Source organism: Macrobrachium rosenbergii, chromosome 5, assembly GCF_040412425.1.
Source record: "Macrobrachium rosenbergii isolate ZJJX-2024 chromosome 5, ASM4041242v1, whole genome shotgun sequence".
In the NCBI taxonomy this organism is placed as follows: Eukaryota; Metazoa; Arthropoda; class Malacostraca; order Decapoda; family Palaemonidae; genus Macrobrachium; species Macrobrachium rosenbergii.
In genome coordinates, this window is record NC_089745.1 from 19,982,870 (window position 1) to 20,009,324 (window position 26,455).

Consider the following 26,455-nt stretch of genomic DNA (forward strand, 5'->3'; position numbering starts at 1 on the left):
CTTCATCTAAATTTTGTAGTATGCTGAAAGCCCTTCTAATCTCCAGAGCCTGAATTTTGGTTATAAGTGCCATACATCCATCCTAGGGAAATGAAGTGTGTTGATCATTGCCTTCTTTATTTTGTGTATTAGTTTTATGTATTTTTTATTTTAATTCTTTCTTTTTCAGAATCCACTGAGTGTTCACATAGTGAATGGAAATGTGATTCAGGACATCAGTGCATTCCAGATGTGTGGAAATGTGATGGTGATGAGGACTGTAGTGATGGTTCAGATGAGGAAAACTGTCCAGTTGCACCTGTCCTTTGCCCAGCTCCAGGTTTTTTATGCGATAATGGTTCTACATGTGTTCAGCCAAAAAATCTATGTGATGGCAAGAAAGATTGTAAAGATAGCTCAGATGAAGGTGGACGATGCGGTATGTACATACTTTATTTCTGAATCATATTTATTATGTTACTAGGTAGACTGAAATGCAGACTGTAAGCAAATTGCAGGTACAGATATACCATCAATTTTCCTACATCCTTGGTTCCAAAACCTTATTAGATGTATGATTTTGCCAGACCTTGAGGCATGTGATAGTAATTCTACAATGAACAGTAATTTGCTAATTATACCGTAGACCTTTTTGTATCTTTGACCACCTCTTAATAGAAACAAGATGGTGTACATATAAGCACAATAAAGAGTCTGTATGCATGTGAGGAGATATGATATCTTGACTAACTTTTTATACCTTATCTTGTATGATTGCCTTGAATAACATTATTAGCTATATAATGAGACCAAATTGAACGTTAACCTATCTAAGGAATAGAAAAGATGCCGCAGATTGGCTAAAGACCACCTCTTAATTGACAAGATGGTGTCCTCATTGCCTTCTGATTGAGTGCTTGATGATATGGTCCCTCACTCCTGGCTGATTGAGTGCAGAAAACTTGCAGAAAACTTAGTGACCATATTCTCCAATGCAGACAGCCCTAACAGCATCATGAACCTCACAGGCAGACGTAAACATGAGAAGAGGAATCTTCCAAGAAGATTCACTATCATAGTCTTCGATGACATTGGCCCTCAGGAAGACTACGAATGGCTACTAACTTGGAAGAGTGGCCATAGGCATTAGTCACCTATTCATGAATGGTATCAAAATATATGGGGTCATACTAAGAAATCACAAAAGTAAGCGCATGATTTTGTTTATTAACTGAAGCCACTGGGAAAGTTCAAAATAAAACAACAGAGTGCCAAGTACTTTCATGTATTTTAACACATCTTTGGGGCACACACTTGGCACTTTGTCATTTCATTTTGAACTTTCCCAGTGGGTTCAGCTAATGGGATCATAAATGTGCAGTTGTAAATTTGGTACAAGGGGAGACCATCTAGATAGAAGGAATCCAGTTCCTAGATGAGAGAACCATCATATATCTGGGAATCCATGAAGGTGACAGGATCAAACACCAGGAAGTGTTATTCAACACCAGTAGGGAATACATCTCTAGTGCTATGGCAGTGCTATAGTTCATGCTCAATCATTGAAACTGTGAAGGCAGCCAGTACATGGACAGTGCCATTGGTAAGATGCAGTGGTGGAATAGTAGACTAGACAATTAAAGACCTAGAAAACAAGAATAGGAGAAACAAGTAAACTGGACAAGTGAAAATTTAGAAAACGGACAGAAAAACAAGAAACTGATGACCATCAGTAAGGCATTACATCCAAAATAAAGTATGGCAAGACTACTTACCAAGAAGAGGAGGAAGTGAAGTGCAGTGTTAAGAACTAAAAAAATATTTGGAAAGACTACTCAGGCAGTACCTTAAGCACAGTGAAGATGAGTGGTTGATGAAAGCTTGGAATGAAAGACTCATCTGTCAACGAAGAGTTGAAAACTATTAGGAAAGGATTTTTAGCCTAAGGAAAGAGAAATGGGAAAACAAACAAATGCATGGCCAGTACTAGAGGCAGACTTGGGATGTGGTTGGATATGGCTATTGGCAGTGGCTGACTAAGGGAGAGCTCAAGGAGGAGACTGTTGTTAGCAGATCAGGACAGACAATATGTACATGATTTATTAAAAATCAAACAGATAACCATCAATCTCTTCATAACTAATACCCAGCATTAGCTCAAAATGAATACAAGAGAAAGCATGGCACAGTTGCTAAGACTTGCTTTGGAAGATTTGCAAAGAAAATAGCGTATCATGTACAGACAACTGATACAACCATATACCCAAGAAATTGCTGGAAAACTAAAAAAATCACATTCCTTTGTGATTATGGTGTAAAGACCAGCCATGTCATACAGACTTGTAGACCAGACCAAACCCTGGTAAATAGGGTAACCAAACCAAGGAAATATTTAAAGATATAACCGTGCCATGGGACACAGTAGTTAAGGATAAAGGAAAAGAAAATACTGAAAAATAAAGTACTAAGATTTGAAGCATAAAGATGGAAGTAAGGAGATTATTGCAAGGTAAATGGGAAGTAGTATATACCTGTAGGCTTTGGAGTGCTAGTAGCAATTCCAGTGGACCTAGGTAGGAAACTGGAGAGGACTGGATACACAAAGCTTGAATTAGGCTTGCTCCAGAAAAGTGCTTTGCTGGCCACAGCCAAGATAATTAGGAGAATGTTGGAATCCTCAGAAAAACATGGTAACGGGTCAGATTCTCCGGTGGCAAGCAATAGCCCAGATGCAGGTTCAGAGAGACCAGCCTGGCAAGATTTGAATAATAATAATACAGGCAGTCCCTGGGTTATGATGTTCTGAGGTTACGATGCTCTTCAAATATGTTCATCAAAAACTATTTCCTGGTTTACAATGCATGTTCTGGGGTTACGACACTTGTGACACCAATCCGACGGAAGAAATATGGCTCCAAAATGGCAGAATGGTCAAAATTTGGGGGTTCAAGACACCCAAAAGATTAAAAGTAAGGTTTTCTTAGAATTTCGATGACATTTCGGCTTATGATGATTTTTGGCTTGCGATACGCCATAGGAATGGAACCACCATCATAAACCGGGGACTGCCTGTAATAGTAATAGCTTTTTTCTCATTAAAAATGTAATTTCCTTATTCAGCTTGATTCATTGTAGTTCTGTTGTGAAACCACCTCTGCAAATGTACAGTGCCTTCCTCTAGACATGGTATTACTCAAAACTGATTGTAGCCTAAATTTCTAGGCTTTTCCTTCTTTATCCTTTCCTTTTATTTCCTTATTCCTTAAGTATGTTAATCCTGTGTTTTCTGATTATTCACTTCCTTTGTGCATCTCCATGCTAGATTTATTTGCAGCAAAATATTCTTTAATGCTGAATTTTTATGTTTAGTATATATATGCCTTTTCATATTGTCTTTATTAATTTTTATTATTGTATTGCTGTTTCCAATATGTATTCTCCTTATATGGTCCCAAGTGTAACAATATGCAAGATATTCTGTAATGCACTTAACCTCTTTAATATGCTTGCAATTTATCTTATGATACATTTACGTATGTTCTTTACTGTGTAATTTGTGTAATCTTTTTGTATTTTCAGTTTCATTGGTCTAATTTTTTTTCGAATGTGCAGTTCTATTGTATTTATAAGACTTGAAGCTCTTTTTAATTTTCTTTGGATGTTTTTATAGCATTTGTTTTCAAGAGAATAATCCACTTTATAATGAATTTGGTGGTATTTTTGCAGGCTCCTTTGATTGTGAGTTAATGGATTGTGACAAAGGGTGTGTCCAGGGCCCTGGTGGTCCAGTGTGCACTTGTCCTGTTGGGCAGACTCTCCTCCCTGATGGTCGCATGTGTTCAGCCCTTCACCCATGTGAACAGTGGGGTACCTGTTCCCAGGAATGTGTACCTACAAGACAGTCGCATAAATGTTCATGTTTCAAAGGATATGGTCTTGAGCCTGATGGGTTTTCATGCAAAAGCACAGGTTGGTATTCATGCAGTTCAAGTTCTTAATAAGTTACACATCATGGGTATTGTACAGTTTTGAATATATGCCTCCTTGTAAGCATATGACTGCTCTAAAGTTATGACTTTCAAATAGGTAACATTGTAATGTACAACAAAGAGTATTGAAGATTCTGTAAAATTTTATAGTTAGTTTTGATACTTAGGGGTAGTGGCATTACTGATATTTTGTTAAGAAATTTCTAGTTTCCTTTGGAGGTCAAGTCAGGCAGAAATAATCATTACCATAACATTTTACCATCTAATTTTCCTTAAATGTGAAATGAGTTCTCTCAGTCCTCTTCACTCTTGTTTACTTCCTATCTGGATTTCCATCCTTAACACCAGTCTTCATACTTCTACTCCTTTATCTGTTATTTTTGTGACTGAAAACCTCAGGCCATTTCATCACATTTCCAAACCACTGCAGTAAACTGGATATTAGTCTGTTTTTGAGTGGTGGGTAACCACACCTCTCACTAACTTCTGCATTTGTAATATGATCTTCCTACTTCACTGGAGCCTTGAATTTTAGCATATATACTCACACCACTGCAAACACTCCTCATTTCTTTGTAAGGGTTCATGTATCTGTTGCACAGATTAGTACCAATATTTTACAAGCTGCATAATTTTTTATTGTGGCTCACTGCCGTCTCTGTACTTAATTCACATTTCCATATGATCCCAAGGTAATAGGGTTATTCTGCTTTATTCAAGCCAGCCCTTCAGCAAAACATGATGTTCCTCCTCTCTCTCTCTCTCTCTCTCTCTCTCTCTCTCTCTCTCTCTCTCTCTCTCTCTCTCTTCTCATTTTGCAGTTTTTATTATATATTATGGGCATGAAAAATCTCTCAATTTATATTTTGCAATTTTAAGCATCTTCCAGGATACCACATTACATTCAGTGCACTGTATGGGGTTCAACACACACACAAACACACACACACACACACACACCGCCTCTTGCAGCATCCACAGAGCCACTTTTGTGATTGTACTTTTTCTTTATTTCTTTTCTGGTCACTGTAAGCTTTTTTTGCTTTCATTGATATTCAGCTCTCTCCTTTCCATTCAGTTCTTAAATATATTTATAAAGTAGAAGTACAGTATGTCAGTGAAAAATGTAAGAGGTAAGGTTACTAATTTTAATAAATTAAGAACATTAACATAAGTACAAAGTAATAAAAACGTACAAACCATTAACAATGTTGTTGACCTGGACTTTGGACCAGGTGGTAGTTTAAAATTAGCTTTTAACCCTTAAACGCCGAGCCTCTATTTACAAAAATGTCTCCTGTATGCCGGTGGCGTTCGGGAGTTAGCGCCGAATCGGAAAAAAGTTTTTTCAAAAAATCACAGCATGCTTAGTTTTTAAGATTAAGAGTTCATTTTTGACTCCTTTTTTTGTCATTGCCTGAAGTTTAGTATGCAACCATCAGAAATGAAAAAAATATCATTATCATATATAAATATTGAAATATATGACAGCAAAAAAAAATTTTTTTATATAATTTTATACAAATCGCGCTGTGAGCAAAACGGTTAAAGCTAACGGATTATTTTTTTCTTTGTATTGTACACTAAATTGCGATGATTTTGGTATATAACAAATTGTAAAACGATCAAAGCAACACAGAGAAAATATTATCACAATATGATGCATGAATGTAACGCCATGGACATAAAAAAATGTTTTTTTCAAAAATTCACCATAAATCGAAATATTGTGCTAGAGACTTCCTGTTTGTTGAAAAATGAAGCTAATTGATTGAATATTACTAGACTGTAAGTGTTTTAGCTTACAATTGCAGTTTTCGACCATTTCGGTCGAGTTAAAGTTGACCGAAGGTCAAATTTTTTCTATTTATCGTAATTTATATGAAAATATTTCAAAACTGATAAAAGCTACAACCATGAGTTATTTTCTGTTGTATTGTACATGAAATTGCGCACATTTTCATATATAAAATTTTATGTAACAACTAATATAAAACGTTGCAAACATTACGACAACGTTACGAAAGAATTTCTGAGATGTTCGGCTGAGTTACCGCGCGGATGTAAGGAAAATGTTTTTTTCAAAAATTCACCATAAATTGAAATATTGTGCTAGAGACTTCCAATTTATTGCAAAATAAAGGTAAATGATTGAATATTACTAGAATGTAAGAGTTTTAGCTTACAATTGCGTTTTTCGACCATTTCGGTCGAGTTAAAGTTGACCGAAGGTTGAAATTTTGGCAGTTATCGTGATTTATGTGAAAATATTTCAAAAGTGATAAAAGCTACAACCATGAATTATTTTCTGTTGTATTCTACATGAAATTGCGCACATTTTCATATATAAAAGTTTATGTAACGACTAATGTAAAACAATGCAAACATTACGACAACGTGACGAAAGAATTTCTGAGATGTTCGGCCGAGTTACCATGCGGGCGTAAAGAAAAAGTTTTTTTTTTCAGAAATTCACCATAAATCGAAATATTGTGCTAGAGACTTCCAGTTTGTTGCAAAATGAAAGTACATGATTGAATATTACTAGAATGTAAGAGTTTTAGCTTATAATTGCGTTTTTTTACCATTTTGGTCGAGTTAAAGTTGACCGAAGGTTGAAATTTTGGCAGTTATCGTGATTTATTTGAAAATATTTCAAAACTGATAAAAGCTACAACCATGAGTTATTTTCTGTTGTATTCTACATGAAATTGCACACATTTGCATGTATAAAAGTTTATGTAACGACTAATATAAAACGGTGCAAACATTACGACAACATGACGAAAGAATTTCTGGCGCGGACGTAAGGAAAAATTTTTTTCAAAAATTCATCATAAATCGAAATATTGTGCTAGAGACTTCCAATTTGTTGTAAAATGAAGGTAAATGATTGAATATTACTAGAATGTAGGAATTTTAGCTTACAATTGCGTTTTTCGACCATTTCGGTCAAGTCAAAGTTGACCGAAGGTTGAAATTTTGTCAGTTATCGAGATTTATATGAAAATATTTCCAAACTGATAAAAGCTACAACCATGGGTTGTATTTTGTTGCATTTTGCATGAAATTGTGAACATTTTCATATATAAAACTTTACGTAACGGCTAATATAAAACTGTAAAAATTACGACAACGTGACGAAAGAATTTCTGAAATTTTCGGCCGAGTTACCGCGCTGACATAAGGAAAAAGTTTTTTCAAAAATTCACCATAAATTGAAATATTGTGCTAGAGACTTCCAATTTATTGCAAAATAAAGGTAAATGATTGAATATTACTAGAATGTAAGAGTTTTAGCTTACAATTGCGTTTTTCGATCATTTCGGTCGAGTCAAAGTTGACCGAAGGTTGAAATTTTTTGTAGTCGACGTACGGGACGTCCACTCGGCACCCAACAGACAATTTTAGTCGACGTATGATACGTCCAGTAGGCGTTTAAGGGTTAATGTGTACACAACCATCACTAATACATACATAGTGAAAGTTGAAATTAAAATGAAAGAACAAACTTTATCAAACATGTTAATACTGTAGCAGCAAAAAACTGAATAGTAATCCAAGACAAAAAATTTAAAGATAAGTGGACTTAGGGGTTTGGGTTTATAAAAGGGAAGAGCTCATTGGATGCTATTTTTATAGTAAGACAAGTCCAAGAGAAGTATTTAGAAGTAAACAGGAAAGTTTACATGTGTTTTGTGGATCTTGAAAAGGTGTATGACAGAGTACCAAAAAGTAGTTTATTTGGTGTCTGAGAAAGAGAGGAGTACCAGAGAAGTTGGTAAGGTTAGTGAAGATGATGTATGAGGGGGCAAGAACCACTGTACAGACAAAATATCGGGAGACTGATGCATTCCTTGTGGAGGTTGTCCTCCAACAGGGATCAGCTCTGAGTCTGTTCTTGTTCCTCATAGTTATAGACACTTTGACATCAGAGTTAAGGAACAACGAAGAACTGTGGGAACTGATGCTTGCTGATGATTTAGTCATTATAGTAGGCACAGAAAGATTTTTAGAATGGAAAGGAGCCCTATGAAAGAAAGGATTGAAAGTGAACATATTGGAAAAACAGAGTTAATGATTAGTAGTAAAGAAGGACATGAAGAAGTAAACATTTAAATGGAAGATGGTACAGTGCTAAAACAGAACAATGAGTTTAACTGCTTGGGATCAGTAATGACAGAGGAGGGAGATAATGAGAGAGCAGTGAGACAGAGAGTGAAAGAAGCACGTCAAATATGGAGAGAAGTAACTGGAGTTGTTTCAGACAAGAAAATGCCATTAAGGCTCAAAATGAAGATTTATAAGGCAGTTATCCGGCCTGTACTATTATATGGGGCACTTAAGAGGAAAGAGGAGTGAGTGTTGGAAAGAACCGAGATGAGGATGGTGAGATGGATTGCTGGAATATCACTACTGGAAAGGAGGGAGAGTCAAGATATAAGAAGAATTTGTGGTATATGTAGTGTAAAGGAGAAGGCTAGGGAAGCTTGTCTGAGATACTTTGGCCATGTAATAAGAAGAGAGGAGGTGGAACCAATTAAGAGAGCTAAGAACATGCCAGTGATGGGGAGGAGGGATGTGGGACGTCAGTGGATCAGATGGATGGATGTGGTGAGGAGGGATATAGGTGAGGTGGGACGGGGGAAGGAAGCTGCTAGGAATAGAAATAGATGAAGAAAGTTGACTCGAGCTGCCGATCCTGCTATACATTGGGACTAATAAGGTCAAAAGAAGAAGAAGAGGACTTAGGGGAACTTAATAGACAGCATTTACAAGAAAAGAAAAAAAATGCTCTCTGGGCTGTTACTTCATGAGATAGTTCCCTTGTAGGGCTTCCGTGAATGCAACCATATCTTCTGCTTCTCATATATCAGTGTCATTTGCCATTCTTTTGGCAGTCAGTTTTTTTTTAAGTGAGAAACCTTATTTGACAGTGGTGTTATGCATATCTTGACCATGATGTCTTGTCTCTTAAATTAAATGCAGAAGAAGATTTTTTATGTTTTAAAATTGTCTTGAATTATGATGAAGGCATTATTTCAAAGTCACACACTAATAACCCCTCAGATTAATATGAGTATAAGAATTATGGGAGGACTTTCAGATGGTGATGGAATCCCTCGTACCTGGCACCACCTAAAACCAAGTACTGGTATTCCTAGCACTAGACAAGTGTGTTTTCATCAGTTTATAAGTTATGAGGTTATAAACAGTAATATGTATAAGAGGTGTTAGATTATAAGAATTGTATATTTTGCAGCGTGATAATTGAGTCTTTGTGTGACAATGGGATTTTTCACTTTGTAAAAGATTGAATCATTATACTGTACAGTATATCATATTATATGACAGTTTAACTTGTATATGATCAGTGTTCTCACCAGTTTTTATTTATTTTTTTTTTCAGATCCTGCAACTCCATATTTAATCTTCAGTAATCGCCATGAAATACGAAGCATAAGTCTGAAGAATGGAATGGGGGTTAAGGCCCTTATATCATCCTTAAAGAATACAATTGCCCTTGATTTTTATCATGCAGATGATGAAGACATTATTTTCTGGACAGATGTAGTTGATGACAAGATATACAAGGGTACTCTTCTTTCTGGAAGTAAGAATTTTCTCTATTGTTATTATCATTATTTTGTTAAAGAGGATGGCAGCATCAGTGGAATTGATTTTATATATGGTCTTCTCAATTATTCTTATTATTTTTTTCTCATCAGGGCTGATATTTGGTAATAACTGGCCGATGTTCATAGTCTGGATAAGGAATTGGTTTCTTGAAATATTAATTTTATTGCATAAAAGTTAAAAGTGGCATTTGATCGCCGTAGAGTTTCTAGAAATCAGGAATTGTATTCTCGTGTAGAATCTTCATCATTGTTCTAAGGGTGTAGCGGAATTCCAACGTTTCCAACCGTATCATCGGTTCATTCTCAAGGAAGGATGGGCTTGTTCTGGTTGGAATGGGGTCATCAGACAGTATTTATAGTGTCCCAGGTGTCCTGTGTTGTGAGGGCTGAATTTTCATTAGCTAATTCAGGGGATTAAGTACCTGGGCCAAACTGCCTCTCAGAGGTCGATGCTTGCACTGGTCTCCGCGTGCGGACATTGGAGCCTGGGAGGGTAGTATAGAGGGGGTCACTGTTGGTAGATGGGGGCATCAACTGATTGGTTCGTTCGTGCCACCGATGGGGCGAGGGATGTCTCCTGCATGGTGTTGAGGCTAGGTCTCTCCTTTCCGATGTGTAGGGCCTCCAGGAGGCGGAGGTGGCGGTGGTCTATTGCCTCATCAGTAATTCCGATATTAGGAATTATGTCCTTTCGGGTTATTCTAATGTTGTGAATATTCTTGGTGTGATCATGGATGGCACCTTCCTGAGCATGGCAGGAGATCCTCTTGGAAAATCTCATCATGGTCATCCCAATGTAAGTGCCGGGGCATTCCTGAACAGAGCACTTGTAATGGTAGACCACGTTGGTTTTCTTCAGGGGGTCCTGCACTTTGGGGGCCGGGTTGTTTTTCATGATCTTCTTGCTTTTGTAATAAATTACTAGTTTAACCTTTTTTGCAAGGTCCGTATGGTTGATGTTTCCTTTTATGATACTGCGAAGAGCTCGCTCGTCCTCTTTGTATTTCCTCTGAAATTCTCCCTTGTAAAAGAGAATGACGTCTTCAAGGGCGGTGGGGTGATGCTCCTGCTGGTAGCATTTGTCAATACTCCTTTGTATGCATTTTGTGCTGTCCCAGTTGGAATGCCCACTGTTAATTAAAACCTGGGCAACATGTTCTAATTCGGTGTGTGTGTCCTTCCAAGAGGAGCAGTGTGAGAGAGCTCTCCTGATGAAGGCGCTGATCGCAATGCCCTTGTATCTCTTTGGACACTCTCACCGTTTAGGCACATGCCCAGGTTTGTGGGTTTTGTATGTGCCTGAATGGTGAATGCGAGTGTCCAGAGAGATACAAGCGTGCTGTGATCAGCGCCTTCATCAGAAGAGCTCTCTCACACTGCTCCTCTTGGAAGGACACACACACCGAATTAGAAAGTGCTGCCCAGGTTTTAATTAACAATGGGTATTCCAACTGGGACATCACAAATGCATACGAAGGGGTATTGACAAATGCTACCAGCAGGAGCCTCGCCCCGCCGCCCTTAAAGACGTCACTCTCTTTTACAAGGGAGTGTTTCGCAGGAAATACAAAGAGGACGAGTGAGCTCTTCACAGTATCATAGAAGGAAACGTCACCCACACGGACCTTGCAAAAAAGGTTAAACTAGTAATTTATACAAAAGCAAGAAGACCAATGGCCTGATCATGAAAAACAACCCGGGCCCCACAGTGCAGGACCCCCTGAAGAAAACCAATGTGGTCTACCAGTACAAATGCCCTGTTCGGGAATGCCCCGGCGCTTACATTGGGATGAACACGATGAGATTTTCCAAGAGGATCTCCTGCCATGCTCAGGAAGGTGCCATCCATAATTACGCCAAGAATATTCACAACATTAGAGTGACCCGAAAGACATAATTCCTAATATTGGAATTATTGATGGAGGCCCTACACATCGGAAAGGAGAGACCTAGCTTTAACACCATGCAGGAGACGTCCCTCCTGACGGTGGCACGTAGGGCACCGCCTGCCAGCACCTCAGAGCCGGACAAACGAACCAATCAGGTGATGCCCCCATCTACCAACAGTGACCTTCTCTGTACTACCCTCCCAGTCTCCAACATCCACACGCGGAGACTAATGATAATTGTAGAGATATGGTCCGTAGAAAAATTCATGAATTGGTGAAAGTTCCTGCATAAAATTGAAAGATATGTTCCACAAAAATTCATGACGGTAAAACGTGAAAAATTGAAGCACGAACAAGCAGGGGTTCACTAGGTTTAGCTGGAAGCTAGAGAATTCGTCTTAAGACTGTGTAATGCCTTCTTGAAAAGGCTGTTGCACAACTCAAGTGGTTGAGAACACTCATCATATGCCTACATTGAGGTGTGAAGTTACCAAACTAATCCAGCAACCATAAATAGCATTCCATCAACTAGCTGCTTTATGCAAGTTACTGGGAGAAATTGCAAATTTGCATAGCGTAAAAAATCCAAGAAACTTATTTCAAGCTCATTTCGACATCAACATGTGTTCAGAAATAGGAAACCTCTGCCAAGGTTTAGTAATCCAACCCCCAAAAAGGTCCCCCAATATCTAATCACCTGTTGCCAGTCACAAGATACTGATTAATTTTGGTTGCTATGATGAGCAGTAATGGTTTATAGGATTTTGGTTACCTAAGACTGTAACATTTCAAATTATTCAGAGCATTTCTCCTTCACAGATGGTTCTTTCTCCCCAAAAATTGAATTCTTATCTCTATCAGAATCTGATCACTTTTATTGAGTCGTGAGGACAACCATTTTGTAAAATTTTGTATAAAATTTATATGCACAGGCAACCAAAAAACTTAACCTCCTTGCTTGAGGTAACAATAGATCTGCTCTAGATTAATTATCTCTGCTGGAAGACGGTATTCAAAAAGGATTTAAAATATAACATATCCATAATATTTGAACATTGTTTTTGTAATTGCTGATGTACAATGTTGGTATGGGATGATTCTAGATGCCATACTTAGCATGTATGAATTTAGAGTAAATTTTTCTCTTAGATTGTTATTGTTATAAAGTACTGTAGTTTAACAAGTCTGCTGGGTTGCCTTGGTAGACTCGAAGGGCTTGCTTGAAAGATTTCTTTCTTAAATGAGAATTGAAAGTGGAATAAGATAACGCTAAAGAAGTCAGACAGTTAAGTGAGAAGAGAGCAGTAAACAAGTACAAAGCAGAAAGCAGTGCATTTGAGTTTTGTCAACTGAGAAGTAACTTTTGTTGAGTGTATAAAATTTTTAAATTACTACATGTTGAATGTTACTTTCTTTTGTATTTGCTCAACACAGAATCAAGAATATTTCACTTAGTCCTTCTTGTTCTTTACTGTGAGAATTTTTTTCCAGCTTTGTCGAACATAGAGGTTGTGGTGCAGACAGGTTTAGCAACAGCAGAAGGATTGGCAGTAGACTGGATTGCAGAAAATCTGTACTGGGTAGAAAGTAACCTAGATCAAATAGAAGTAGCAAAACTTAATGGGTCATATAGACGCACACTTATTGCCTCGCAAATGGAAAGTCCTAGGGCAATTTCACTAGATCCAAGAGTTGGGATGCTCTTTTGGACTGATTGGGAGGTGAGAAGTTTTCTTGTTTTAGTATTTTTGACTTAGGAATTTCTTTAAGTCATTTGTATTTTATTGATGTTTTTATTATATGTGTTATGGTTTTGTAAGATATGCCATGGATCCCAGATTGGGGTGGCAAGGTTTTCTGTTTGAAAGTAGATGACATATTTTGTTTTAGGGTTCACACATTCATGTTTTTGAGTAATAGTAATGAAGTGAAAATTTATAACATTAGTTATACAGTATTCTATGCTAATAAACTGCTTAGTTTTTCTCATCATTATTTGTGTGTCCTTCCAAGCACAAGGTATTGAATTATACAATATATGATAGACCTAGGGAAACAAAGTGAACAATGATTACCATGTTACAGTTACTGTAGAATTACTTCCTTGGTTCCATGTGTGTGTGGTTTGTGGATTTTACCATTACAGTATTTGCATTGCTTGCAACATTGCTTTATCAAGCAAATTGCAGTGTTTCAGTTTTGCATTCAAGTCGATGGATAGCAGCCCAGTGAAGTTAAGAAGTTATTTTTTTTCATTATAGCTCTGATTTCAAGTTATTTATTGTTTCATGGCTTTCATATGCATTTTATATACAGTTTCATAATCTCTTTCAGGAAGGAAGATCACGTATTGAATCTTGCAGTATGTCTGGTGAAGGGAGACGTATAGTTATTATAGTGAGTGAGATAAGTGGCAGTGGTTGGCCAAATGGACTTACCTTAGATTATGCATTACGTCGCATTTATTGGATTGATGCAAAGTCTGATTCAATCCATACTGCAATGTATGATGGCTCTGATCATAGGGAGGTAAGAAAAGTATATTTGAGTTTTTAGTTTTAGGAAAATTAGTAGAAATTTGAGGCATCCTATAGAAGAACTATCAGTGGAAGATATTTGGAAATGTTGAAACTGGCACAAAAATTTTTCACACTTTGAAATGTTGTTGGTGTAGTGAGAGCAATTTTATAAAAATAAAAGTTTAATAAATTTCTTGTGTAATAGTAGCCAGTGACGTCATGAAAAATAAATAGTGCCACTTTCCGTGCTTCACATAAAAATAGGACACTCACTTTTTTATGAAAATCTGCTTTCAAAGAAAGCTTTGTAAGCAGATAATAAAAGCAAAACAAAAGCTTTGCCTCACTATGTCTATCAAATCTTGAACACCTTCTCGTAAAATATGCAGAAAAAAATACCTTTGGGTGAAACTTGAATTAATTTTAAAAATCAAAATGTATGCAAAGCTCTAGAAAAAATAAAACTTTGCCCCCTTTCACCCAAGTACAGCAAACTGTTGCATTCAAAATCCTTAACTTTATTTTTTTAGAAGCTCCCCAAATACTCAGTGTCTCAGCTTTCAGTATCTCTTTTCCTCTGAACAGAAAGAGGCATTAGCTTATCCAGTTTTCTTCACCAATACAATTTTTAAGACATATACTCAATAGCTGTAGTTGGCCTCTTTTAGAACTGTGTGCCCCACACTTGATTTTCCAGAGTAAGAAATCTCAGTACAGTTACACAATCCTTTATCCGAAATTATAAAAGCCGAAAAGCTCTAAAAACTGGAAACATTTTGTGGAGAGTAGAGCATCAGTTCATAAGGTTGGTGGTTTGGCGTGATAATGGCTGACCTGAGTCATTTGGGTGTGTGCTGCTACTCACATTATTTTTCTTATGAAATCCCAAGAACTGACCTTGGAAAATCTCAAGATTAACAAAAAATCCCAAGATAATAAAATAATTGCACATCTCCCAAGCCTTAGAGTCCTAAATAATCTCTCTCTCTCAGGAAAAGATACTGCTAATTTGAGTCTCTTTAACCAGTAGGTATTAGCACATTGCACACACTGTGTGTGAATGTGTGTGTTCATAATGTTTTAAAAATATGTAATACAGGTAATACATCTTTGGAAGACAAAAAAACAAACACACAAATTTTGTTGTTGTCAGTCGTGTGGACTATAAAGGGAAACAGAAATGGATTAACATTCCTTGGGAGATTAAAGAGATGAACTCTCTCTCTCTCTCTCTCTCTCTCTCTCTCTCTCTCTCTCTCTCTCTCTCTCTCTCTCTCTCTCTCTCTCTCTCAGGAAAAGATACTGCTAATTTGAATCTCTTTAACCAATAGGCATTAGCACATATGCACACACTGTGTGTGTGTGTGTGTGTTCATAATGTTTTAAAAAATATGTAGTACAGGTAAAACATCTTTGGAAGACAAAAAAACAAACACAAATTTTGATGTTGCCAGTTGCATGGACAATAAAAGGTGTGACCAGCAGGTAAACAGAAATGGATTAACATTCCTCGAGAGATTAAGAGAGATGAATTTTGTTTTGAAGGTATGTCACTGCAGCGAAAAAAATTGTTTTTGCTGAAGAATCTCTGAACCAGCAATTTTGCACCCAGTTAATGAGAAGGAATTCATTCTATTCTTCTTGTAATCAGTAAAACACATACACTATTAGAAACTACGTACCCTAGTCAAAACACAAGGACTTACATCATCGTCAGCTTCACAGGAGCTGAACTTTCTTTCTCAGACTGAATACAACTAAAACCTGATTGGCTGGCTGGTTGCCATGGAGAGCTGTTAGCCAATGACAGCCCTCTACTTGTGTTCTATTTATAGACATATTTCGATCCCAAATTGTGTGTGTATGGCACTAAGTTTGAACATTGTGATTATTTGACTGCTGGTGGCAAAAGTTAATCAATAATTTGCTTTATATAATTATTTCATCGTGAAAACAAGACTTTACCAATAATTTTAACTTTAATATAGTGGTATGAAAAATCCCACACAGCCTGTCATAGTGATGCGTCATCACTTGTGAATTCTGCTCCCGGACTGTCCTCAAATGTATGACTGCAAACTGATGACGACATTAGTGGCAATAAAGAACAACCCTCTCCAATATCAATACTGTATAATGAAATGTATTTTATAGTCTTATTTATTGTTAAAATTAACTCGTTGTTTTACAGTTATTTTGATTATCTATAGTTTTGCGTTTTACAGAATATTTTTGTTGAAAATAATGTGTTAGCGAACATATGGTTTTAATTGTCCCACTATTTTATTATTGATGATATTAATTATCTCACATTCATTTAACATAATATTAATATGAATAATAATAAACTATAATGAAAAAGCATAAAAAAAGGAAAAAAAAAATGTTTTTGCTGCAGTAGTGATGTTTGATTATGCTCCTGACCCCACAGTTCCGAAATCTGAAAAATCCCAAAAACTGAAACACATCTGACCCCAAGGATTTCAGATAAATGATTGTGTACCTGTATATTAAGTTTAGAAATGAGTCATTAACCAAATAATAAAATCTATTTCAACATATATAATATTTGTAGAATTCACATTGTTACCTTTTAGATATGGGTGTTAACATCTGTATTGAACTACTAAAGTTTGTTTTTCTCTGCTTTACTGTTGTAAGATCAGGTCTGCACTATGAGTGTTAACATCATAATTTTTTATGAAGAGTATTTCAAATTACATATGAGTAGTATAGTGCAGTATTGATAAATGAATACCACTGTATTTGTTTTATTTTTACAATGTTTAATTCTCTTATAAGTGAGGTAGACTATATCTTTATAACAGATTCTACGAGAGCACCATCTGTTGTCTCATCCATTTGCCATTACCTTGTTTGGCAACTACGTGTACTGGACTGACTGGAGGACAAATTCTGTCATCAGGTAAATTATCATGGTTATTTTATTATTTGTAACATTTGTAACAACAGGCAATGTACTCCTTATGTTGTTAGATGTGAAGTCATTAGACTCAGTTGTCTTGTTACGCAACCTTATATTGATGATAATAATCAAAAGTCATGCTTCTTATTTGTGTATGTCAGGTAAATGTTACTTGCCTTACTGCAAACTCTTTATCTTTTTGGTAGTAAAAACCCATCACTTTATTTATCTTTTTGGTAGTAAAAACCCATCACTTTATAACAGCCCTCAGGTCTATCAGCTTCTTTTTCTTGGATGGGTCGAGGTCCCAGTGGTAACAGTATATGTAATAGAAAGCTTTATCAATACTTCAAGAACTCAGATATTGGCTCATTGTCCTCTGCTTCGTATATGTATTCAGCCCATTGACTTACACGCTCACTCTAGCCAGGTTTCTCCCACAAAGAAGTGTGCAGATATATTTACCTGTCCAATGTGCCTGTTTTTGTGGCAAAGATACTGACAGCTTCCTCCCAACCTCATCCTGCACCTTTAATTGTTATTCCATAATTGCGTGGTTCAACTTGGGAACAAGGAGACCTAGGTTTTTATAATAAGTGTATACAGTACAGTGTTGAAAAAAAAATTTGATGTTTTAGTGAGAAAAATGTGTCATTCAAGAACTTTGTCATTTTAGCCTAGCCTACTGAAACTATTCATGGTCAAGTAGCTGTCATCAAACATGACACCTAAAGAAAGGTATTGTAAAGTACTGTACAGTAGTTCATATGTGAGACAATCCCATGTGCTATACGGTACATGCTGTAGAATTTAACCTTGCATAATAATAACTACATAAAGTAAAACTTCCCCATTAAGAATATGTGTGATTAATATGTACTACTTTCACATGATTATGGTTAGCAGTCTGCTAGTTTTATCAGTTACAGAATAGCTGGAAATGAAATGCATATTTTTTCATTGTTAATTGTTGCTTCTACATGAATATATATAGCTACTAATGAGAGAGGATTCTTTTTCTTCATTTCCATTCATCCTTTTATTTTGTCAGCTGACTACTCTCCTTTTCCCAGTTATCAAGAATATGCAAGTTATATGAACAGAGCAGAAATGTCTGAAAAACAGTTTTGCAAATGTTAATATAGAGTAATTAAAGCATATAGAGAAACATTACTTTCAAGAGCAAATATATTAGAGCCTGTCACAGCAGTATACAGATATTGCATTTTAAAGATTATAGTAATAATCACTTTGATGCGTAAATCATAGCCTAATTGTTTTGACGAGCAGTATAGCCTAATTTTTCACAATGCAGTTTGGATTGCTACGCACACACACACACACACGCACACTCTGATTTTCACAGAATGTGATGTGCTTCCTCTATTCTCTAGAGCTATAACTGGATCAAATAGAATTACTGTAAATTATAAATGCATGAAACAAGCAGTGATCTCTTATTTATAGCCATATGCTCAGCAAAAGAATATAAATACAGGCAATCCTCAGTTATCAGCTGGCTCGGTTATCAGCAATCCAGTTTTTTGGCTCCGATATGCACCCATTTCTGCTTAGCAACGATACATACCTAACAGAGGCGCTGATCTCTGGTTATCAGTGCCGATAAGTGCCGAAAACGCTGATATTCGGTTATCGGCGATTTTCGCTTATCGTCACACCATCAGAACAGAACCCTGCCGATAACCAAGGGCTACCTGTTATGAGCATTGCCTAGACTGGAGGGCCTACCACAGAAGCCTTCAACTGGGAATGCACTGGGACCATGGACACTGACGAGCTTACACACATTCCAGGACTTTGGTTGACAACAACTGGAATCATGCCAGACATTGATTGGGACCATAACCACTCATCTGCCAGGACCCAGGGCAGCAGCAGTGGCAGTGTGAGAACTGATAGACCAACCATCTGAATAAAAGACATTGACAACACAGATGCCTGAACTCATATTAGCAAGAGCAACAGTGCTGACCTTAGGATAGCAAGACCTTGACCATTCTGGTGCCCAAATATAGGAGATCAGCAGAAAGACAGCTTGCCACAGTTTTGTGTTTGGAATATGACCTGGACATGAATGTTCCCTTGTGCTTGGAACATGGCAGCAAATGTATAAAATTATTACAGCCAGTAAAGCTTGTGCACGTAGTCAGGGTTGTGACTGACAATATTGACTGACAGGAGAGGCAAACATGGTTGATACATGTGTTGAAAATGTGACCTGGGTCACCTGCCCAACAGAACTGCTCAACAACTTTGATGCACATGACTGAAGTTGTGTTACCAATGTAAACCATATACTGTATAGAAGTTGCAAATATAATTGAGGTCTCATCCCCAAAAGAAATTACTGACAGGAGATGCTGACAAAGCAAGAATTCTGTTCCTGAAATGACCAGCAGAGGATGCAGACACAGCTGGGGTTCCCTTCACACCAGGATTGAAATTTATAACTTATGCAATTCGTGCTACCAACAGGGATCACCTTAGCAACAGTAACTGCTTTTGCGCTAGTTGCTGGCTGTGAGCTTATACCAAGGATAAATATTGGTCAAGACATCCCTGTTGACTGATTTCAGAATAACAGCATAAACAAGCTCAAGCTTAAGACTCTTGCTACGTACAAAAACTGTACTATTTGACATTCAGGAATTCGTGTGCAGAGAATCAAATTTATGAAAAGGAATTTCATGTTACTATCAACTGAGTACTAGTAGCAATGACCAACTGAGTATTTTGTGGAGCATGGCAAAAGGAGGAACCACACTACCCTTAAGAGCAGTTCTATTGCTTGGTTTATGGTGTGGTGCTTTGACTCCTTACTAGAATGGTAGTTTTCAGTGCTGGAACCATCAACAGGATTTTGTATGGCAGAGACCATACTAGCAATGGATGGCAGTGGTGATCAGAACCATTGGAAACTAGGGGTACAAGGCTAATATTCTCCATGACTCTTGAGTCTGCACTAGTGGTGAAATCATGCCAAAAGAGGAATCTTACACTTGACCTAATGGGTTTAGGCAAACAAACTTTTGGCAGTGCTGGATTTCAGGAAACTTGGGGAATACTACAGCTTTTTTTCTTATGTTAACCTTCATGTCAGCTGGGAGAGTATGGATTTTGTCCAAGAAGTAATCAGTTGATTCAGTGTCTCCTTCATCTTTCTTGTCTTCTGTGAAGTTCTTCATGCTCAACAACCAGTTTTTGTTTCATACTATCAATCACACTGATGCTTGATGCTTGAGCGATGCTGGGCCCCCTTGTTTGGTAGTACTTTCTTCACATGTTGGTTGGCTTACCTGGTAGTGAGGATCTTCCATGTGTAATGAAGAGTTCCACATTTGTTGGGAAAAACCTCTATCAGTGGAGACTCAAGGTGTTGAGCACATGTATAACTTTTTAGAAGACAAGAAAGTTGAAGGGGACACCAAATTAATTGATCTCCACGTGGATAGAATCCACATTCTTCCTGTTGACATTCATATGGTTGAAAGGCTCTAGTTTTCCCTAAGTTTCCTGAAGTCCAACTTTGTCAAAAAAGCCTATAGATATGCAACAGATTTTTCACAGGAGAACTCATATTGTATGTTGATCTTTGATAAACATAGATGAAATGGACATGTATGCTTACAAAAACTTTGGAAACATTTATGAAATTCATTGGAATATATGCTTCTTGAAAGTACAACATTACTTATCACACCAGTTACATATTCTTCCTCAGCTTCAGAGACATAGGCTTGTAAGTTACTCAGTAGTGGAACTGGTTTCTAGGTCATTCCAGCTGACAAAACCAGGTGCTGAACACCTTCATGATTAAGTTTCGTTATGACTTTTCTGGTTTTTTGCTGTGGTCCATAAGGACTCACAACAGATTATTCTGGAATTGTTAGTTTTTATGTAACATATGATCAGGTATAGCCTTGCCAATCTGTGAGATCTCTATGATGTACTAATGTTTGATATTTGCCCATGGCCATAAGCTAAGATTGGAAGACTAAAAATTCTACTTTTCCCTGGGGGCAGGCATAACAAAACCCTTGGCTCTTTTCCAGTTAGATAATTTACTTCTTGATACCATTGGCAGGAAAGTGTGACCTTGCCTAATGGAGCAGGAGGAATGGTCACACATACCACTGACCCTCTGGCAAAGATTTGAAAAGTAGGATGGCTTTTCCCTGTATCTCTAAGGAATCTTGGCTTCAACTCAGAGATGAACCACCCCTTTTATGACAGGAAGCAAGCGAATGTTTTGAGGCAGATGTTCGAATGGTTCTTCAGCTTTAGGCAACCTGTGGTAATAAGGCTGGCACCCCTTTTCATCTTTGCTAGCAGATCTGAATTACTCCATCTGGAAAGAGACTACCTTGCATTCATTTCCATAGTTCAAGTGTGGTTTCTTCTGGAATATATCTTTGCATAACTGTGCTTAGCATGCTGAACAGACAGACCTTGATGGGACCACTGGTAGGAGAACTTCAACAGCACCTTCTGCAGCTGCTGTTATTGGGCCACTTGGGAATTTTCAGATTATTTATGTAATTTTACCATGAAGCCAACTGTAACATCACTCGTTTTTGATAGGCATGCCTTTTTTAGGGCCCTATCTTGTCCGCAGAAGACAGAACATAGACATCATTATTATGAACATAATTTCAAAAAGTTTCATCTCTCTCACCCATTAAGGCTTTTTCTGACCATGGTGGGATTTATTTTAATTTCTAAGATGTCTTATCCACAGCCTAGATGTAAGCAGCTTTGCATAGCTAGTCAGCCATCCTGTCACTCTCCTGAGTGATGTGATGTCTGGTTCTTGTGAAACATCTTACTGTTCAGGCTGCCTGGTTCAGATCCTGAAGCCTTTACTCTTCAATGATAAGAATAGCTGTCCAAGAAGGAGTCCACTTAATGTAGTGGTCACCATGTACAGTGGTACAGAAACCAGAAAATTTAAAATTTTGTTCAGGGTATGCTTGCAAGAGATTTGACTTAGTCAGGATCAGCCTTGGTAGCGAAATTGTGTATGCATTGACGTCTCTCTCCTGTTGGGATAGAAATTTTCATTATATAAGGACCAGTTTTTAATTTGATGTAAAGAACTTCCAGTGTGCATTATTCCTTGCCTTCAGGTAGATATTTAAGATTGCTTTGCTACGTATTTAGTTTTATTTATTTTGGGGTTAGTGAGGCCAGCTGGTTTACAAGGTTTACTTGAATATTTCCGTAAACTTTATTCTGTTTACTGCTTGGGTTTAGCCCTTGATTTTTCAATTAGTTGTGAGTTGCATTGAGCCAGGTGTGACTCTCGCTTTACTCTTCAGTATGATTACATTATGTTTTGGATTAGGTTTTAGCTACCTGTCAGGTGATTTCCGCTAACTTGAGTTGTTTACTTGTTATATGCTTAGGCTGCTCATTAGCCTCAAGTTTTTTATTTGTATGTTTGGTTGCCAATTAGCTTTAAGTTTACCTAGAACAAGGCTTTGGTCTTCCTCAATCTTTGATTTATTTCTTATTTGTTAGATTGTCTTTTTCTCAGGATTAACAAAATAGTTTTGCTGTGTTTGTTAGTTTTGTTTGCTTTTTATTTAAGGTATCCCTTTTACCTTTGTGCAAAAATATTGTCTTATACCCCTCAGAGTTTCTTTGCAGGTCTTGGCAATTAGAATATTATTTTGCCAAGTTTTGTGTTTTTGTGCTATGTATTATTTGATTCATCATCTTTCTAAGTATCAGAGCAAGATGCACTGTTTTTTATAATTAGGCTTAAAATACAAATATCCCAAGTTTGAGAAAGACCCTTGTCACTTGTGTAGTAATTGTTGGGGTCATATTTGTTCTCTTGAAATCACCTGCCTCACCTGCCAAGAGTGATTGGTATTGCCGTTGCTTTTATACTTCTAAGGAAATCATTATAAGAGCTATTCTAAGAGTATTGTAATAGATGCCAGCTACTCATCTACATATGAGTGCTTGGTCTCTGTACTTTGCTTCTCAGCAAAGACTTTTTCACCGTGTCCAGTTGAGGACCTTCCTCCTTTCTTGGAATTGATTTTAGCCAGGTTAGTTGTTTCACTTCAAGGGCAACCTAGCCTCACCACCTTGTTTCCATGTAGTGCCACACCTACTCCTACTGTGTTTGTTGCTGCTCCAGTTTCCTAGGTTGCTCATGGAATGCATAGGACTGCAGAGGGTACTTAAAAAAGTTTTTCATATGCAATGAAGATTTCCCTTTTCCCCTCTTCTTTCCTTCATCATACACTGAGACAGGTTGGGCCCACTGCAGCACTGAGAAGGGAGTGTTCATCACCAGATGGACTGACTCATGTCACTGGTCAAGTAGAGTCAGGTGTCAAACCAAATGCAGAGCTAGGCACAGAGCCAATTCATGGTATGTTGAATGACTGCTTTGCTTGGTCTGTTTCCCCTTTATCCAGGACATGATGCTACTTGAGTCACATCTGCAGCCACAGACACAATCAGAGCCACTCAAGGTCTCAGGATCATCAAACCTCTTTAATGTCCAGAGCTGTGATCAGAATCACCACTGCAGTTGTAGCCATGGCCAGAAGTGTTCCATTCTCAGGAACAGTGCTGCTGTGAGCAAACACTGCTCTGCTGGCCTCAGCCATAACTAGAACTGCTCCAGCCTTCTGGATCACACCCATTCTGAAAACTGCTATAGTGACTAGAGCAATGACCAGATATGCCATAGTGACTGCAGCCATGATCAGAACTGCTACAGCTTTCATGAACAGCATTGATTCAGAGACCAGAGTTGATACAGAGGCTGCTGTACTTGAAGTGTCCAAGGCAAGAGCGAGTCAGACTTTCTTGTTTACAGCCATTCCAGCTTTAATGTCCATACTCATAATGACTATAGCCACTGTAGCAGCCAGAATTGCAGGTCATGATGCCCCAGTATTCCTGACCAGTTCTGGTCCAGTGACCTGAACAGTGACTAGAACATCACTAATAATTGAGATTCTAAGCATTTTGTTGTAGAAGCCAGTAAAAGTTGAAGCTTTTGAAGCATAAAGTGCTCCTTTTGAGAGGCAATAACTTTCCAGATTGAGAAACCATGGGCAGACCTTAACTAATTGCCTTCCTTGTTTCCTTGATTCTGAAGAGTATCAGATTTTTATGGTTCTTATCCATTGCATAAATAATAGGCCCTTGACTAGTTAGATGTTCACTGGTAGAGCACCTGCCTATAGTAAACATATTTCTTACTGGTTGCCTCCTCCTGCTTCATCTTGGGACATTTTCTTTCCACAGAGGAAGATTGGAGATGCAAGAAGTCTTGCAAAGGGATAAGGAAATGCTCTCCCTCAGGTCTGTAATTTGGGATGTTGACTCCTTGATTTCTTAGGTAAGACAAGGAAGTCTGATCCTCATGCCAAAAAGACCATATTCTATGATGGATGATAGTTTATGAGGACCAGATTAGGCTACACAAAGAATGGCAGTAGCTGTTGCAGGAACCTTTGGATCTACCCAATTATGCAGTACTTTCAGCTTTACTGCTGTGTTGGTTGAACAGGGAGTAAAACTTCTGGGAATATTTCATGGTATACAAAAGAGTTTGTATGAAAAAAGAAATTTTGTTTTCAAAAGATGTATTTCAAAACACTTGACATAAGTGAATAGGTGAATGTTTGTAACAGAAATGATAGCTCATAATTTTGAAATTATTTTGAATTTATTAATTACTCTTTCTTTTGTGTACTATGAAATTCTGTTTACATGCAGGAGAAGCTGTTGAAGTTCCTCCAGATTTATAATTAGGGGATAATTGTTCCTGTTTCCAAAATGAATGCAGTTTTCAGCACAAATTAGACTATCATTTTATGGTGCTTGACTGAACCTCTGAGTCATGTTTGTAAATTCTCATAGAGCTGTGCCAAAGGATTTTATCTTAAATGAAGGGTGAAAGTAAGTAAACCAAAAGAGAAGGTGTATAACTAGGCTGGAAAAGACTAAAGGGAGTGGATGAAAAATTAGAAGAAAAAAAATAAATAAGTAGGTCTGAAAAGATACCACAAAGAACATTTAATACCCACCTTATTATGTCATGCAAAGCACACAGTATGGAGCTTCTTGTGTGCATCATTAGGAAATTCAGGAATTTTAACAAACCCTTTACAAGATCAAGGATTTATAATTTTTTTGTAATTTTAGATTTTTAGTTTGGTCTCTCAGATAAAGTGGAAAAGGCAAATGTAAAGTCACTGATGAAATTTTCATATATAATTTCTTTAGGTACAAGCATTCTTTGATTAATATACCAAGAATTCTTGTGATCTTATTTGTACCCTTCTCTTTCAGTGCGAACAAATTCAATGGTTCAGATATTCGGGACATTCAGAGGACTATCACTCAGCCTTTTGATATTCATGTCCTCCATCCAAGCCGACAACCAAGAGGTAAATACGTACAGTATATCGTATTAATGCTTTAAAATTTTGTTTTTTAGATGGCAATGGGTTTTTTGTATGATAGGCCTTCAGTTGTTTAAGCAATCTTGCATGATTTTGAATGCTTTATGCTAGTTCCAAGGTGTAATATTAACTATAGTACACTTTGGGGCTCATGCAAACCACTCCAAAACCATGCAAGATTGTTTTGACAAATGATACTATGGAAAGTCAAAAGAGTCCCATAAGTAAAACAAGAAGGCTACTTAACACAAATTAATAGAAATAGTTGTAAGTGCCTTTTATTATCCAAATTAGTGCTAGGGACCTACTCTAGACTAGTTTAAGATAAAATTTAGCATGATGAAGAAACTCCTCATAGGAACAAAGATACACTAATCCCCTTATATTGACCACAGATACATTACAAAACACTGCCAACCTGTATGTAACATGATTTCTTTGTAAGTATATATTGTATATGCTTAAGTTTAATTGATGAATACTTACCTAATAGAGAACATTTTACATTATCACAGAGTATTAGTATGGAGTTTTCTCATGTTTTTAACATATGAATTTATGACTCATTCTTGCTATACAGTATATCCTAGCAGCTGACACAATTTGTTTCTATTTCGATCGTGTCGGGAGTTTTTATTTTCTCAGTATGTGGAAGCATTTGATTTGTCCTTGGCATAGAAGCATTACCACCATCACTATTCACACACTTTGAGACTTATTATGGCAAATAAGGGCTTTATAGTGCAAGGTTACTGATGAACTTTGGCAACCAGTGCAAATAAGAATGCTAAAGGTGGACTGGATGTGATTTTTTTGGCAAATAGGCAAAATTGAGTGTGGGAACAAAGGGAAAGGACTTATTTACTGTATGATGTTGGGCAAGACATGTCCCAACAGTTTTTATCATGTTACACCCTACACATGCTTGTCAAGGGGATGAAAACTTATGAAGTATATATTCTACTATTGGAATTTTCAATTTCATAGGACTAAAAAACGGGAAAATACTCAGAATTTTGTTCTTCCATTCCTTTCTGACAGCAGATGTTGCACAA

General features: G+C 37.2%; 1 protein-coding gene across 1 annotated transcript in view; it reads left to right on the forward strand.

Annotated features, from left to right (window-relative positions):
- LOC136838573 (low-density lipoprotein receptor-related protein 1-like) overlaps positions 1-26,455 on the forward strand; it is a 496,729-nt gene that overhangs the window by 174,029 nt on the left and 296,245 nt on the right. Inside the window, 7 exon segments of the mRNA XM_067103732.1 lie at positions 170-418; positions 3,706-3,948; positions 9,379-9,582; positions 12,988-13,217; positions 13,831-14,025; positions 16,844-16,941; positions 25,288-25,385. Of these exon segments, the coding sequence (XP_066959833.1) occupies positions 170-418; positions 3,706-3,948; positions 9,379-9,582; positions 12,988-13,217; positions 13,831-14,025; positions 16,844-16,941; positions 25,288-25,385 (1,317 nt within the window).